Below are 18,741 nucleotides of genomic sequence, written 5' to 3' on the forward strand. Positions count from 1 at the left end.
TCACACAACAAAACAAGATCATACAACACAACACAACAACATCACAACAAGATCATACAACACAACATCACACAACACAACATCACACAACAAAACAAGATCATACAACACATCACAACACAGCAACAAAAAATCACAACACAACATCACAATACAAAAACATCACAACATAGCAACATCACAACACATCATAAAACATAACTAGATCATACAACACAACAGCATCACAACACAACATCACTACACAACATCATCACTACACAAAATCACAACAACACAACACAACATCATACAACACAACAGCATCACAACGCAACAATACAACATCACAACACAACATCATACAACACAACACTTCTGTAGGCTAATGGCACAGTTTAAAGTTTGATAGGGGTGGACACCAACAAGTTTTTTAAGCAGTTAATGTGCATGATGACTCTAAACAGGGGCAGCACGGTGGCACAACTGGTAGAGCTGCTGCCTCTCAGCAAGCAGGTTAGCCTGGTTGAAATCCCAGTCCGGGGACCTTTCTGGGTGGAGTTTGCAGGTTCTCTCGATGCATGCATGGGTTTTGTCCAGGTACTCCGGTTTCCTCCCACAGACCAAAAACATGCATGTTAGACTGATTGGTAACTCTAAATTATCCTTAGGTGTGGGTGTTTGTCTCGTTTGTCCCTATGTGGCCCTGTGATGGACTGGAGATCTGTCCAGGGTGTCCCCCTTCTCTCACACAGTAATTGCTGGACATGGGTACCGGCGACCCCCGCGATCCAAAAAGGAAGAAGTGGGTAAAGATAATGGACGGATGGATGGATGGATGGATGGACTCTAAACAGTCTGTGATGGATTGGTCTGTATTCTCTGAGTAGAAACAGTTCTGTTAATTCTTAAAAACAAGATCATGATTCACTGAAGGAAGTTCAAGACCTCCAAAAAAGTTCTGCATGTCCGATACATTAGCTGATGACTCGGCCATATACAATGACTGATTAAATTTACTGAAACATGCTTTAATTTCAGCATTGTCGTGGCATGCAGCTCCCTGTTCATTGTTTATTGCTGTAATAGTTTGGTTGGCTGACTGTCACCATAACTGGTGTGCGAGCAAGCGCCCAGCCTTTTCACCATGTTCGTAGTAACCCTGTCTAGATTTAGAGATTAATACTCTGCCTGCTGAGCAGACAAAGTATAAAATTCAGTTTGAAGTAACAAACGTTTTTTCATTAGATCCCATGAGGGGGAGTGGCTATATTCTTTGTCTAAATGTAATATTTCATCCGTTAACTGTTTTAGCCATACCAACCCCTTCTTTTTTGTTGTTTGCACAGTAGAAAAATATTTTATCCCTTAAGTAGGCCTTTAATTCCTCACAGACAGTACAGAGTTGCATTCCTCTTGTTCGGTTAACTTTGAGGAAAATTTCAATTTCAGTTGTAAGAATTTTGGTAAATTCTTCCCCGGACAAAAATAAGGGGTTGAATCTCCAAGGACGAAACACAGACTTTGTAACCGGAATAACCAATTTCGTAATAAGTGGACCATGGTCTGAGATGACATGGCCCCATAATCACTTTCCTTCACCAAAGGTAAAATTTGTTTATCAAGAAATAAATAATTGATTCATGAGTACATCTTATGGACTGGGGGGGAAAAAACGAGTATGATCTTGAGGTAGGGTTAAATCCCCCGCTCCAGCCAAGAGTTTTTGGATATTTAACTCTTCAACCGCTGCTCTTTTTTCTTCTGCATTCATTACTGATGCTGCCTCAGTCCCTGAAACCTTTGCCTGTATTAGTATGCAGGAGCTGCTCAGTAGGCATGATGCAACCTGCTCTAAGATTTTAGACCTTGTGGCCCCGCTAAAAATCAGGCGACCAAAGCGAGTACCACAACCCTGGTTGAACGCAACCACTCGAGCGGCCAAACGTCTATGCAGGAGAGCTGAGCGTAAGTGGAAAAAGGACAAATTACAGGTATCTTTTATTATGTTAAAAACGTGTTTGAAAGATTATCAAAGCATCGTTAAATCTGAAAAGAACAAATACTTCTCCCAAATAGTTGCTTCAGTCATAATCCCCGGGTTTTTTTCAATACCCTAAATTCCATTTTAAACGTGCCTCGGTCTGCCAGCATGGAGGCCTCTGTTGACATCTGCAACGGCTTTACCAGATACTTTGCTGATAAGGTAGAGTTGATTAGGTCATCCATCCCCCAGTCCACAACTGACCCCTCTGTCTTTGTCCCTTGCTCAGCTGTCTTCAAACAGTTTGAACCCATTTCACTCCCATTTCTAAACAAAGTCATTGGCCATATGAAACCCTCCGGTTCCCCTGCTGACCCCATTCCTGCGTCGTTTTTCAAACAAGTTCTACCCACGATTGGACCCTCTGTTCTTACTATTGTAAATAGTAGTATTATGACAAGTGTGGTTCCCAATGTTTTCAAACATGCAGTAGTAGTTCATCCGTTAATTAATAAACCTGAACTTGACTCTTCGACTTGCTCAAATTTCAGACCAATCTCAAAACTTCCCTTCCTGTCCAAAATCCTGGAGGAAATAGTTTTCATTCAATTAAACAAGTTTTTGAATGAGAACAGAATCTTGGAGATTTTTCAGTCTGGTTTTAAGCAACTCCACAGCACTGAAACAGCATTAGTAAGGGTTTGTAACGATATTATGATATCAAACGATTCTGGTCAATTTGTGGTACTTGTGCTCCTGGACCTTACTGCTGCTTTTGATACTGTTGACCACAGTATCCTTATATCACGGCTGGAACAGTGGGTTGGGATCACAGGTGCTGCATTAGAATGGTTCTGCTCATACCTGAGTGGCAGGAGTTTTTGTGTCAAGGTTGGTAATAATGCATCTGCCTCATTACCTCTTTCTTGCGGGGTCACACAGGGTTCGATTCTTGGACCCCTTCTGTACTCACTTTATTTGCTCCCACTGGGGTCCATCCTGAGGAAACATGGTCTTTCATTCCATTATGCTGATGACTGTCAGATCTACCTGCCTGTGAAACCAGCAAGTGTTTGCTCCATTCACCCTCTGTTAAAATGTCTGGACGACATTAAGGCCTGGATGGCTTCAAATTTCTTAAGTTTTAACGATGAGAAGACTGAAGTCATTGTCTTTAGCCCTAGCTCAACTGCCGCCACTGATCCTGTCAACCTGGACTCTCTTCAGCCATATCTTAAGCAGTCTGGTAAAAATCTCGGGATGGTTTTAGACTCTGACTTCAAGTTTGACAAACAAATTAGCTCTGTTCTGCAGTAAAGCTTCTTCCAACTAAGGCAGGTAGCTAAGCTCAAGCCAGTGTTGTCCAGACCCGACCTTGAGAAACTAGTCCACGGCTTTGTCACGACCCGATTGGACTATTGCAATGCACTCTATGCTGGGGTCAGCCAGGCCTCCATTTCTTGTCTTCAGCTCGTCCAGAATGCTGCTGCTCGGCTTTTAACCGGAACTCGTAGGTCTGAACATATTACACCAGTCCTGTCCTCCCTTCACTGGCTCCCTGTTCGTACTAGGATAGTTTTTAAAATTCTTCTGTTGACCTTCAAATGCTTAAATGGCCTTGTACCCCTTTACCTCTCTGAGCTACTGGATCCTTACGTTCCCTCTCCGATCAGCTGCTTTTGGCTGTTCCAAAAACAAGACTGAAGCTCAGAGGAGATTGAGTTTTTTCAGTCATGGGGCCCAAACTCTGGAACAACCTGCCCCCCAACATCAGGCAGGCCACCTCCCATCCTCACTTCAAATCCCTGCTAAAAACACATCTGTTCTCGCAGACATTTCACCCAGTGTAAATTGATCTAGTGTTTGTTTGTTTTTGTTCTGTGGCCCTATGTTTTAAATGCTTTTTATTAATTCTTCAGTTATTATTATTAGTGTATTGTATTTTTTTCTCTTTAATTTTACTCCCATTGATTGTTGTTGTTGTTCTTGTTGTTATTGTTAAGCACTTCGATAACAGGTTCTGTTTTAAATATGCTCTATAAATAAAGTTGACTTGACTAGACTTGACTAGGGTTACAGAAATGCCTTACATCAGCCACACCATACGATTGACGGAATGAATTGATTAGCTAAGCGGACTTAGTCAAAGTGATTTTTCCCATCGAACTACAGTCGAGACAAAAGTGCACAATTTGTGTCACTGCCAATTGTAAGGTTATGTGTTGACATGTTCTGTGTATTTGAGAAGAGGTTGCTAAAAATGTAGACTCATCCCAGTTGGGAGCATATACCGAAAACAAGAGCACTGGCAACGTGTACAACTTCCCCACCACTACAACATACCGAACCAGCATTATCAGCATGCACAGTTGAGGCTGTACATTGTACCCGTTTGCCAACTATAATAGCTACCCATCTGGGTTTGGGTTGGAAATTAGACTGAAACACCTAACCTGACTATTTTTAACAAATTTTCCACAATCTGCAGAACGCACATGGGTCTCCTTTAAAAAGGCATCATAAGTTCATTCTAACGCAGGGAGCAGCCAAAAGAAAAAAAAAAGTCATATTACCAGTCTGTTGACTCAGCTATACAATGACACCAGTCCCAGAGACAAAAATCCAGCCCAAAGGCAACAAGGATATGGTCATAAAAAAACAGTTTTTCAGTGGGGCTAATGGCAGCTCAGCCAAAATGCAGCTCACATGTCCACTGCCATCTTCTGTCCCCCTGCCGCAAATCTTTATAACTACCTCGGAGACCTCAACCACGGTTATGGACCGACCTACCCCAAAGTCCCCCCGACTCAGCTTCCTCCATGGAGGACATGCAGGTGGGATTGAGAAGGTCAGAGAAGTGTTCTTTCCACCTCCCGACGACATCACTGGTTGAGGTCAACAGCACCTCACCTTCATTGGAAACAGTGTTAGTAAAACAATCCTTTCCCCTCCTCATTCGCCTGATGGTTTGCCAGAATCTCCTTGGATACAATCGAGAGTCTCTATCCAAGGCCTCACTGAACTCCTTCCATATCTGAGTTTTTGCCTCAGCAACAGCTCCTCAGTACTCCTCAGCTGCCTTCAAAGTCCCACCAGTCAACAAGGCCTGATAGGACTCCTTCTTCAGCTTGACAGCCTCCTTAACCGAGGGTGTACACCAACGAGTTCGAGGATGGCCACCACGAGAGGCACTGACAACCTTGCAGCCACAACTCAAGGCAGCTACTTCAACAATTGAGGTGCGGAACATGGCCCACTCTGACTCAATGTCCCCCACCTCAGCTGGCATGCGGTTAAAGCTCTCTCGGATATGTGAGTTGAAGATCTTTCTGACGGGTTCTTCTGCCAGGTGTTCCCAGCAAACCCTCACTATACATTTGGGTCTACCGGGTCTGTCCGACATCTTCCCTCACCATTCGACCCAACTCAGTACCAGGTGGTGATCAGCTGACAGCTCAGCTCCTCTCTTCATCCAAGTGTCCAAAACAAACGGCTGCAAATCAAATGACACAATTACAAAGTCAATCATCAATCTACGACCTAGGGCATCCTGGTGCCAAGTGCACTTATGGACACCCTTATGTTCGGCGTCCTGGTGACATGTGCACTTATGGACACCCTTATGTTTAATCATGGTGTTTGTGATGGACAAACTATGACTCGCACAAAAGTCCAACAACAGAACACTACACGAGTTCAGATCAGAGAGGCTGTTCCTCTCAATCACGCCCCTCCAGGTCACACTGTCATTATCTGCATGTGCATTGAAGTTCCCCAGCAGAATAAAGGAGTCCCCAGCTTACACACCTTCCAGCACCCCTGCCAAGGACTCCAAGAAGGCTGGATACTCTGAACTGCTATTTGGTGAATAGGCACAAACAACAGTCAGAACCCGTCCTCCCACCCGAAGGCACAGGGAAGCCACTCTCTCGTCTAGCGGGGAAAACTCCAACACACAGGCACCAAGTCAGGAGGTAAATGGTAAATGGACTGTACTTATATAGCGCCTTTCTTATGGAGATACTCAAAGCGCTTTACACTACAATCTGTGTCCTCATTTACCCATTCATACAGCACTCTACTAGATCTCTACAAAGTTAATTGAACAAATCATTCTAAAGAGACTAATCAGAGCTTTATCACATTCATACACCGATGGGACACACATTGGAGGCAACGGTTCAGTGTTTTGCCCAGGAACACTTTGGCACCACTGCTGGTGAATTCGAATCCCCAACTCTTGCATTGGAGGACGACTGCTCTAACTACTCAGCCACAGCCGCCCCAAAAGTCAAAAGTAAACCCACACCAACTTGGCGCCTCTCACCATGGGAAATTCCAGCAGGGCCTTCCTGAAGGTTAAGAGCCCGGTGTTTCATTCTCACACTATACCAGCTCTGTGATTGGTTAATTTTCCTGTCACTTTTACTATTGGGGCCTTGAAGGCCAAAGACAAGCACATTAAACAGAAACTAACAATATGTCTAGATCAGACCACACTTCAGCAAGTGTTGGACTGTACACATCAGGCACGCTTAGCATAGCATGTCAAGTCCAAGACTTGACAACAAAACAAGTTTAACTTACTAATAACTCATAAACACCATCACTATTCCAATAACAACTCATTCAGTGTAGGACAACACTCCAGTAGTCAATTACATGCCAGGAAGACAGAAAAGTGGGTGAAGAATTTATCTGACAGACAGCTCACCCATCCGGAGAGAGATTATTGCCAGGGGACTGAACTTTGCGGTTGCACCAAGTAGAAATCCTCTGGTGGAGATGATCACAGCCACAGAATCAGCCATCCGCAACAACAAAATGAAAGAGGGTGAAGCAGAACAGCTCAGAATCAAAGTTTCATCCTGCCTCAGCAATGCCAAACCACCACCTTCCAACATCAGTAGAGAGGAGAGGGATGCACTCACCACTCTTAGCAAGGACAAAAACATCATCATTCTCCCAGCAGACAAAGGAAGGTGCACAGTGATTTTGAACCAGAAAGACTATCATGAGAAAGTTATGACACTCCTTAGTGACTTAACCACTTAAGAACCTCTGAAAAGAGATCCAGGAAGTGGTTACAAGAAGAATTTAATAGATTGCCTGAAAAATTTGGAGCAGGACAAGGCTATTGACTGTATTCTGTACCATAGACTGTAATCAGGGGAGGCCACACCTAGTGTATGGTTTACCTAAAATCCACAAACAAGGTGTACCTTTAAGACCTATTGTTAGTATGATTAACTCTGTCACTTACAATGTTTCCAAATATCTGGCGTCTGTACTCATCCCTTTAGTTGGCAGCTCAGAACACCACATACAGAACACCATGGACTTTGTGGATAAGGTGAGGGATGTCATCATGGAGACTGATGAAACAATGGTCTCTTTTGATGTCACATTACTCTTTACGTGCATTCCTGTTAATGATGCAGTAGAGGTGGTCAGTTTAAGATTAAAATCAGACACCACTCTGAGCAGCAGGACCACGCTTTCCACAGAACAACTGTGTCAACTCTTGAAACTGTACCTGCAGTCAACCTACTTCACATATGGGGAGCAATATTATAGGCAGAAATGGGCATGCTATGGGGTCTCCAGTTTCTCCTATTGTTGCCAACCTGTACATGGAGGAGGTAGAAAAGAGAGCCTTGACGTCCTTTTCAGGGGCACCACTAAGTCATTGGTTCAGGTATGTTGACGACACCTGGGTTAAAATTAAATCTCAGGAAGTCCAACATTTTACTGACCACATCAACTCTGTGGATAAATACATCAAGTTCACACGAGAAGATGTAAAAAATGGCAGGTTGGCTTTCTTGGACTGTGAGGTCTCAGTCTCTGATAGAGGACTTTTACAAACCAAGGTGTACCGCAAACCCACCCACACAGACCAGTATTTGCAGTTTGACTCCCAACACCCTTTGGAGCACAATTTGAGTCATCAGGACTCTGTATCACAGCGCAGACAGCATCCCCACTAACTCAGGAGCCAGGCAGAAGGAGAAATCCTACACAAGACAGGCTCTAGAGACCATTCATCAGGCTGAGGCCGGTCAGTCAGGCGGTCGAGAGGTCGTCCAACAGGCCATATAGACTGGAGCAGGTCAGACAGGCGACCGGGAGGCTGTTCATGCAGAAGCATGTCAGACAGGCAGCCTGGAGACCATTCATCAGGCCGGGGCCGGTCAGGCAGGCGGCCGAGAGGTCGTCCAACAGGCCGTACGGATAGGAGCAGGTCAGATGGGCAGCGGTTCAGGCAGAAGCAGGTCAGATGGGCAGCCTGAAGACCATTCATCAGGCCGAGGCTGGTCAGGCAGGAGGCCAAGAGGTCATCCAATGGGCCATACAGACAGGAGCATGTCAGACGAGTAGCCAGAGAGTCGTCCATCATGCTGGCACAGACCAGGCGGGCGGCCAACGAGTCATCCATTGTGTCGGAGCAGACCAGGCGGGTGACCGGAGAGCCGTCCATGATGCCGGAGCGGACCAGGCGGGTGGACTGGACGGAACGTATAGCCTAGATGGGTCATAGAGCCAGGATGAGGCGTGGACCTGAGGCGAGGCATGGACCCAGGAGCGAAGACCTCATCAGGCGGGCCAGGGACGAAGACCTCCGGCGGGCCAGGATCTTCTGCGGTCAGGTCAAGAATGAAGACCTCAGGCGGGCTGGGAGCTAAGACCTCAGGTGGGCTAGGGACGAAGACCTCAGGTGGGCCAGGGACGAAGACCTCAGGCGGGCCAGGAACGAAGACCTCAGGCGGGCCAGGAACGAAGACCTCAGGCGGGCCAGGAACGAAGACTTCAGGCGGGCCAGAGACGAAGACCTCCGGTGGACCAGGATCTTCTGTGGCCGACTCAGGATCTTCAGCCATTGGAATGAGAGTGAAGACCTCAGGCCAAGGCCTGAACCCAGGAGCGAGGACCTTGGCAGGCGGGGCAGGAACGAGGACTTCAGCGGATGGAGCAGGAGCAAGGACCTTGGCGGACGGATCAGGAGCGAGGATCTCAGCGGACTGACCAGAAGTGAGGATCTTGGCAAACGTACCAGAAGCGAGGACCTCGGCGGACACGTCAGCAGCGAGGAGCTCAGTAGACGGGTCAGCAGAGGCAGGGTCTTCTGCGGCCGGATCCCCTGGAACTAGATCTTCTGCGGCAGGAACTTCGGCGGCAGAACAGACAGGAGAGGAGTCTGTCTGGACCCTGAAATTCTCCCCGGTGTCTTAAGGTTTTGCTGGGGGAAGGCAGGAAGAAGGCTGGGTGGACCGTTTCTGGTTACGTTTTTTGCCGCTCCTGTGGCGACGGTGGGACAGGAATGAAGCAGAGCTCGTCCTCCGGCTCAGCGTCCTCCCTGACATCCACCCTGAGTAAACGAACGGCGCTGAAGGTGAGGAGAAGCTTTGCTCGGGTGCCTGGTGTTCCTCCCAGGGCAGAGACCTTCTCTCCTTCTCCAGAACCAGGAGAGGCAAAGACAGGACTTCAATCTCTGGGCAGTGGTGTCCTAGTGTTCGGACAGGTTTGGTTCGGAACCCGCCGCATTGGATTACAGGCTCCCCCATCAGTGGCTCGTAACGTCAGGTGAGTGATTCTGAGAGGTGTTCTGCCTGCTGGGTTCAGGTTTGGTTGCGTCGTACTGTCAGGGTTTCTGACAGGGCAGGGCAGGAGTGAACTGAATGTGCAGGCAGAGACTCAGACGCAGGCGGTACAAAAATAAATGCTTTAATAATAATAACAAATCAAAAGGCTGACGTGGCAGCAACTTACAAAAACAGGGAACAAGGATTAGAACAGGCTGGCAGGGCAAGACAGGCTAGACCCAACAATGACGCGACAAAGGACAAGATTCACAGACAAACTTATATACACAGACAGGACAGGACATAATTATGAACAGCTGGGACCAGACAAAGGAGATAACAATCAGGATAAATGAGGAGACACACTGGGAACAGACAAGGAAGGCCTACTAGATGGTCCCATCCTTACAGAGGGTTCCCCACTGTTAAGAAGGAAGCTGAACCCTGTTGAATGTTTGGAGACTCCCTCAGTTATGCTGTTCACCATCTAGTTTCCTACAGTCAGCCCAGTGATTACACTGAGTCCATTTCAAGAATCACTGTAGGAGCTTCCAGGTTTTGTTAAGAAGCATTGCAGACACTTCTGCAGTTTACTTTGACAAAGTTGTAAATGAGTTTGTAGGGGATTGATGGATCAAGTGGCTAATACATTTATGAAAACAAAGATACCATATTTGTGTGTGTAGTTTCAAATGTCCAACAAAAAATGTCTCACCTAGAAGTAGGTTCTCTGCAACATGTTTAAACTGATACATTAAAAAATTTAAATTGTTTTGGAACCTCAGATTCTGCAGGAGCAGTGTGGCTTTAGAGACCTCCACACTTGCTTAGTTGTTGAGGGGGTCACAGGAGTTTGATTTTCCAGTCCACAGATGGTAATTGATCTTAGAAAAGTCTTCATTTGCCACTCTTGTGATCATTAACAGTGAAGTTGTTGAGGTGGCACATCAATATAAATACTGTATCTGGGAACTATTCTCGATGACAAACTGACTTTTGATGCACATGTAGACTCACTCTGTAAGAAGGCCCACCAGAGAATGTAATTTTATCAGAAGCTCTGTGGTTTAATGTTGATTCTACTTTTATAAGAATGTTTTGTTCATGTTTTATTGTCTCTTTTTACTTTCACGTTCATCTGTTGGTTTGGATTTTTAACATGCAAAAACAGGAACAAACTCTCAGGGATTGTCAGGATGTACAGCAAAACTGCTGGCATAGCTCTACAGAACCTCACTGACCTACACAAGGTGAGATCAGTGAACAAGGCCAGGCTTATTCTGGCAGATCCTGATCACCCACTCCATGGTGAGTTCAGGTTGCTTCCATCTGGATGCAGGTATCTGCTGCCCAGATGTAGTACGAACAAAGTGAAAAACTCATTCACCCCTGTAGTGATCAGGCTTCTCAATGAACAGTGGTAATTTCTGTACTTTTATTTATGTGTCTTAATGTTTTGTCTAGTATGGATGTTTTATGTGCAGATAGTGAAACAAATTGCCCCCAGGGGATAATAAAGATTCTTGAACTCTTGAAAACATGCTTGGTGGATTTGGAGGAGGTTTACAACCATGTTTCTTGAGGCATTCTGTGGTGGGTACTATAAAAGTGTGGGGTCATGTTTAAGGGTCTGACTGGTTCCTTTATAACCAAAGTAAGAGCTGTGTTTGCATTCCAGACACAAAATTTAGCTTGTTCTCCGTTAGGGCTGCTCCTTGTCTCCTTTATGGGTGATACCAGGATGGAGATGGAGATGGAGATGGACCAAATGCAGTAATGAAGGTGTTGCTCCAGTTTTATCAGCATGAAGAACTAGATTTACTCATTCATCCACAGTCCAACCCCCACCTATAGTCTTGTATGAATCATGAATCAAAGAACCAGATCCTGGCAGCAGAAACAAGCTTCTTCTGTATGGTGGCTAGGCTCAGCCTTAAAGAGAGGCTGAGGAGCTTCATCACATGGTGGAAGTTGAGAGTCGAGCTGCTGCTCCTCATCAAAAGGAGTCAGTTGAGAGAGGTCTGGCTTTCCCTCCTGAATCTATTACCTCCAGACCCAACTATGAATAATGGGAAGAAGATGAATGGATGGATGAGTTAGGGCTGGGCCATATCATATCGTTCACAATAATACCGGTAAAAAAATCTTGCCCGGGAAAATAAATTATATCATGATACGCTAATTTCATGACGTAAATATGTCAGTGTTTCCCCCTACCATTATACAAGCGGGGCGCCCCGCCCCGTTAACAGAACTGAGCGCACCGAACCAAACTGCGCACCCCCCACCACCTCACCGGTACTGGCGTAACACTAAGCTAGCCACGCACAATATAGCTAAAAAGCTAAAGGCAACGCTCACTCTGCCTCATCCCTCACGCTGTAAACTGCCGGTACAAACGCAGATCTGCTTTTTTCTCTCCCCCCATCCCGCACTGGGCTGCAGGTGCGGGCGCAGCTCGACTGTGTCTCCCTCACTCTAAACCTCCAGTACAAACAACGCAGCTCAGCTGTGTCTCTTGAGTTCCACAGTCCATGGACCAAGAACAGAGTCAGGTGATCAGAGACAGAGCATCAGAGAAATGAATCATTCCTGCAGGAACAGAGGAAGCTGAAACACCACAAGCTTCAGGGTCAGCTGAAGACACCTTGTTACAAGTTCTGGAAGTTATAGCTCATTTAAAGGCAACATATATTTTTGTTGTATGTTACATTTATGCTCAACAGATCTTAAGCTTCATTTTATTCAGTTATTTTGGGAAACTTCACCTGCACTTTAGTTTTTGTGGTGGATTTTGTTGATCTATATTTTGTGCAAGACTTTTTTAATACGTTTAGACTGAATATGTAGTGACTTGTTCTTAACCAAAAGAAAACAAAATGAACCTAAGCCACTGAGGAGCTGCTGACCCTGTCTCTGAGTTGACACGTGGTCCTCCTGGATCCAATGGATAAACACGTTTTTGTTGTAGAGCATTTATTGATCTTGAGCTCTACACTTATAGTCTGACTTAGTTACACCAAATGGTTCAGATAATTGCCACACTGAAGCAATTAAACAACAAAGATAAGATGACAACGTTGACGACGTGACGACAGTCAAAACTGTGTTTCCGTCGCAATCAGCACACCTGCTGATTACCTGTGGTTACCTGTGACTCCTTTTTAACCATGCATGATGCCACTCACTGTGACTTCCAGGACAAACAAAAAATAAATGCATAAACACCAAAAATATGGCTCTAATAGAATACTTTACTAAATAAAGTAATTTCAGTAAAATTAACCCTTGTTGTTTTTTTAGTTTTTATATAATACTGCAAAGCCACATGTTAAATGAATTTTGTCAAATGAATAACTATGATTTCTGTGTTGTTGTGTTTTTGTTATATCACAAAATTATCGTTATCGTCGGAATGCTGTGAAATATCACAATATTATATTTGAGCCATATCGCCCACCCCTAGGATGAGTCTGACAGTTCAGCTGCTTTGCAGGAGGAGGAGGAGTCACAACAGAGAATCGGAATAAGACTTCATCTCTGTTTCCTGGTCTTAACCCCGGGTTCTCGTGTCATGCTTCTTAATGAGAACTGGTTTTCTAAAATGTTTCCTGGGTGCCCATCGTTTGTTGTGTCAGGTTTGGAGGACAATAGAAGGTGAAACATGTTGTCATTGGTCAGATTTGATAGAAGTCTAAAAAATATATATGAAGCTCAACAGTGTTGTTTTAGTGACCTCCAGTTGCTGTTGCCATAACTACTCACGTACATGTTGGTTTTTGGGCCTTATGATTCCTGAAATGATACACATTTTTACACAGAATTTTTCATTATGTGGATGTTTTTTAAACAGTCTGTTTGTTTTAAATTTGAACTTGGCAATAAATAAATAAAAAAACACTTAGACTGTTTAAAAAACAGTGAAGTTTAATTGAGTAGTTGCTGTTTGTGCTTTAACTCTTTAACATTTGTTGTCTTGTTGTTTTTCTTCTCCCTCCTCTTGTGTTTGTTGTATGTTTGTTTCATGCAGCCTGAGGAGGACTCACCCTGCTCCGGTGAAACACTCTAACACCTACTGTCAACTGTTCCTGACTGTAACCCTCCACATTAACATTAATCTGCACATGCTCATTTATTTACACCTTCAAGTCCAACTTTTGGACTCGTCAGGATTATATGCATGCCAAATGTCTGTAGTAATACCTCGGACATTTTCTACTCTCACTAAACATTTCTGCCTTCTTAGTTTTATTTATATATTTTATTTATCAGGAGAGGAGGCAGTGGAGCAAACGTTAGCTGTAAAATTAATAAATATTTTTGTAAAATCGTATTAATCTTACTTAAAAACCGACATACAAGAGTAATATTTAATGTCTGTATGTGTGTGTTTTATACTGTAGAACATCTCTGTCAGCATGACCTTTAACCTGACTCATCTATGTGTGTAACAGGCTCAGAGTTTAATAAAACTTCTCCAACTGGTTGTGTATATGAAGCATGTTTTTTTTGTTAAATGAGTCTGAGGTTCTGATTTATGTAGGACAGTCTGCTGGTGGTGGTGGTGGTGGTGGTGCGGGGGTCTCTACTCCACCTTTTGGCGCAGTTTGGCACCAATTTTGTATTTTTGGCTGAAAAGGATTTCTAACTTTGTACAACTCTGACCTGCCAGTACAGATTTTTGTTGGATTCTCATGTTTTTATTCGAGAACTAGAGTATAAATTAAATAATGACCAATTTCTTTTCTGTGATCCTACCATTGGCATCAGAAGCATTTGTAATGTGGTGTGGGGATCTGGGGGTACTCCCCCATAAAATTTTGAACAAAGTAGATGCCATTTCCTGCATTCTGGTGTATTTTAATGGGTTGTTAAGCATTTACATTTACCTACATATGTAAACACTTGATTCAATAACTATTTTACAGAGCAACAAGAAGTAACCTGACCAACAGCTCTCCTTGTGTGAGTAGCATGCTCTGCTTCTGTCACACATCCTAACCCTCCCACACCTCGGTCAACAATTTCCGGCACTAATGTAGCGCTAAGCTAGCGTACAACATAGAGATGTCTCCCCCTCCTCGCCGCCCTGCCAAGCCAAGTGACCTCAGGGAACACTGCTTGCCGTGTGGTGAGTTGTTGTAGGTAACCAGGAAAACCTGGTGTGGACTTTTAGTGGTTTGAGTATTGTCTTATTAATCAAGTGGAATGGATTTGTTCACAAAGAAATAGAAACAGCGCTGGGTGAACTAATATTTCATAGTAAATGTGTGTGTGGGGGGTCCAAATGAATGTTTTTTTTTAAATGTGAGGGGAACACGTCTCCTTCACTCCTTCAGTGTTTGTGATGCCTATGGCTCTTACTATAGTAAAATCACTTATTTAAAGTGTCCAGTGTTAAAATCAGGTTCAATCCCATTATTAGTGATAATTTGGCTGCAGGAACATTAGACTTTTTTTTTTGTAAAGTACAAGGCAAACAATCAAATTTCATGAATTCCAGTAAAGACTGAAAACTGGCAGCTGCTGTTCAGCTTCAGGTTACTCTGTCACCAGAAGTTGTTTCAGATGCAGTGGTTTACTAAAAAAAATGCTTTTTTTTTTAAATGTTTTTGGTTAAAGTTAAGTAAGTTGGTAAGTAAACTTTATATAGCACTTTTCATAAATAAAATGGCAAAGTGCTTTACAAAATATGGATACAGGCTTAATAAAGCAAACACTGTAAGATCAGCTGATAAGAACAAATTACATTTAACTAAAAGCTTGTCTGAATACACGTGTCTTAATCTGCTTTTTAAAGGAATCAACAGAGACCACCACATGAAGAGACGGGCAGATTATTCCACAGCATGGGGGCTACAGCCTGAAAGTATAGGTACCCCGAGTTTGAAACCGGGTGTGGGCTGGAGAATAAGGGATCAACATTTCTGTGATGTATTTGGGGGGGGGGGGGGGGGGGGGGGTCTGTCCATTTAAAGCTCTGAAATCAAGACCAAAATTTTAAAACTAATTCTAAATTTGACAGGTTAGCAAGGTAGAGAAGATAAAACCAGTATAATGTGAAACCTTCTATTAGTTCCTGTTAAAAGCCTTGCAGCAGCATTCTGGACCAACTGGAGACGGCAGATTTGTTAAAACAAGTAAAAAGGGAATTATAATAATCTAAACGAGAAGAGATAAAAACATGAATAATTACCTTTAGGTCAGATTTGGATAACATGGCCCTCAATTTAGAAACATTTCTCAAATGATAAAAGCACCATTTTACCAAAAGTCTTGACTGTTTGTCCAAAGACACCGACTGGTCAAACAGAACACCAAAGTTTCTGAGAAGAGGAGCCCAGAGAACCGAGGTGTTGATCCAAGGAGCTTTCTGTTCAGGAGCAATGATTAGGGTTTCAGTCTTGTTAGAATTTAACTGAAGGCAGTTGTTAGCTAGCCACGCCTTAATATGGGAAACACAGTTCACTAATTCAGCTAACGTGTGATTCTGAGTCACAGAACGGACAGTATGTACAGTTGAATGTCATCAGCATAGAAATGGTAAGACACATTTCTGAAGCTACTGATAATCTTTCCAAGGGGGCTGATGTATAAAAGGAATAAATAGGACCTAAGACTGAAGTCTGAGGAACACCAAACAATAACTAAAATAATAAATTCAAAGTGTGACTATAACAAGATGTTACTGAGCTTTCTCCGTCCATCTCTAGAAGTCTACAAACATTAAAAACTGAATGCCAAGTTTTAACAAATGTTTTTGCAGGGTTGGTGCTCAAAGTATTAGTGCTGTCTTTCAGCACCAAGTTGTAGCTGAACACCTGTAAAATTGACCGAGTTGAAGCCATTTTGTGTACTAAGGGCGATTAGCCGTGGTGGCCATTTTGACCTGCTGTAATGATGCAGGCGGCAGAAGAACGGTGTGAGCTGCAACTCTAAAAGAACTAAATTTTATCAGAAAAAGTTTGTAGACTCAGTCATCCAGGTAGATAACGACTAACAAGATTCTCCCTTAAAGAAACTGGTCCAGATGACACAATCTAACCTTTATTTTCCATAAATTTTATCAATTTTATTCATTCTGCCTTAAGCCTCATTTTGTGTGTAACTGTGTGTTCATGAAAAAGTTTCTCATTTTTAAAAGACCTGTTTGTGAGCAGTTTTTTTTAATCTGGTAAACAATCTTTATTTATAGGTGCTTTATGAGGGAGTGGTGGCACGGAGCTTAGAGAAGGTGGGCCTGTGATCAGAAGGTTGCTGGTTCAATTCCCTGGTCTTGACTACATCAAAATGTGGGTGGGAAAGGTGAAACAACCACACCTCCACCCTCATCTGCCTCCACCCACACTTGCTTCCACCCTCATCTGCCCCACTCTGGGCCCTTGAGCAAGGCCCTTAACCCCACCGTCTGCTCCCCTGGGCGTGGCAGCTCTCTGCTCCACACAGAGGGTTGTGGCAGCTCGGTGGTCTGTGGTTGTGTCAGGAAGGACATCTGGCGTAAAAACAATTGCCAAGTCTTCGTGCGACACAGTTAGCTGTAGTTGACCCCTGAAGAATGGAGCAGCCAAAAGAAGAACAACTTATTGGTCTTTTACTTTGTTTGTTGTGCTGCATTGTTTATCACCGTGTTGAATCCAAACTCATTAAACTGCATAGTGTCGTGACTGAATCTCGTTGTGTTGGTGGTTTCTGCTCAGGTGCCTTTAATGAATCGGATCGTTGCAGCGTATCGAGGCACAGAGATGAACTGGCTCTTCTCTACACCTTTTTAAGATCATCTTACTTACAGTTCAGCTATAAATCACTTCAAGTCCGCCGCATTCATTGAAGTCTTCTACACCATGTTAGCAAGCTTAGCCATGGTGCGTTCACTGACCAGAAAATTTCCTAAAACTGCAAACTGCTTGGTTCTGGTCACCCGTCTATCTCTTGGTGCCGCCCTAGATCTTCAGTTTGAGGTTTTCTGGTTTTTTGTTTGTTTGTTTTGGGGGGAGGGGGAGCGGAGGGGTCACATTTGTTATGTTTTGTTGTTTATTTGTCATATGCAGGTTAACACAAGGTCAACAATGCAACGAAATGTTCAGGATGAGAAGAACTGTCTCAACTCACCAAAAAAGAAAAAAAAAACATGAAATAAAGTACAAAAAGAAAAAAATAAATATAATGGTTATTATAATAATAATATATAAATATAATAACGTAGAATATAACGGTGTAAGTAAGTACATTTAGGAACCGTCAGCCAGCGTGTGTTGCAGTGGTGAGTTATGGAAACTCTTCTCGTGGTATCGGTTTAATAAAAGCAGAATGTGCACTGGTTAAAACGTCTTTTGTGTGTTTGCAGCGCTCAGGAGCCAAGCCACTGGATGGTGAAGTGTTCAGAAGCTTTTGTCCACATCCTGCTCACAGAAAGACCAACATCATCGTCACCAACAGGTCTGACTCTCAGCAGCACGCAGGACTTTGTTTGTGTTGTTGTTTACAGTACCTGCTGCTGTTGTTGTGCAGGAGGGTGTTTTGTGTGAAGGAGCTGGATTTTGTCGGTCACTTTACCACGGATTGGGAATGTAGGTATGAGAACTTCCTCCGTCCTCCAACTGTGACAGAATCCGAGCTGAAGATTTACTGCAAGGTACCAGAGCCGCCAGAACAAACACAGTCCAGACTGGGTCATGACACCGCTACCTCCTGTCAGGGTGTTTCACTGCTTTGTGTTTTGTCGGGTTGTGTTTCAGGAACAGCAGAAGCTGAAACTTCCCAAAACTCCAGATTCAGTCAGAACCGTTCACCTCAAAGACGCAAAGACTGCCCAGGTACTCCGTCCGTCTGAGTGAGGACGACTGCAACAAAACCTTTGAAGCAAGAATCTTAATCAGACTGAGGACATTTCAGCAGGTCCTCACTGGTCCAGACCTGTGGGGGTCCTCACTGGTCCAGACCTGTGGGGGTCCTCACTGGTCCAGACCTGTGGGGGTCCTCACGGGCCCAGACCTGTGGGGGTCCTCACTGGTCCAGACCTGTGGGGGTCCTCACTGGCCCAGACCTGTGGGGGTCCTCACTGGTCCAGACCTGAGGGGGTCCTCACTGGTCCAGACCTGAGGGGGTCCTCACTGGCCCAGACCTGTGGGGGTCCTCACTGGCCCAGACCTGTGGGGGTCCTCAATGGTCCACATGGCAGACCTGTGGGGGTCCTCA

The 18,741-nt window shown here is 44.2% G+C and overlaps 1 protein-coding gene across 1 annotated transcript in view; it reads left to right on the top strand.

Moving 5' to 3' along the window:
- vps13c (vacuolar protein sorting 13 homolog C) overlaps positions 1–18,741 on the top strand; it is a 289,282-nt gene that overhangs the window by 263,389 nt on the left and 7,152 nt on the right. Inside the window, exons 80-82 of the mRNA XM_037694953.1 lie at positions 17,891–17,982; positions 18,055–18,178; positions 18,282–18,359. Coding sequence (XP_037550881.1) covers positions 17,891–17,982; positions 18,055–18,178; positions 18,282–18,359 — 294 coding nt within the window. The remainder of the gene's footprint in view (positions 1–17,890; positions 17,983–18,054; positions 18,179–18,281; positions 18,360–18,741) is intronic.

This window comes from Nematolebias whitei, chromosome 2 (genome assembly GCF_014905685.2).
Source record: "Nematolebias whitei isolate Nwh7 chromosome 2, NemWhi1, whole genome shotgun sequence".
Taxonomy (NCBI): domain Eukaryota; kingdom Metazoa; phylum Chordata; class Actinopteri; order Cyprinodontiformes; family Rivulidae; genus Nematolebias; species Nematolebias whitei.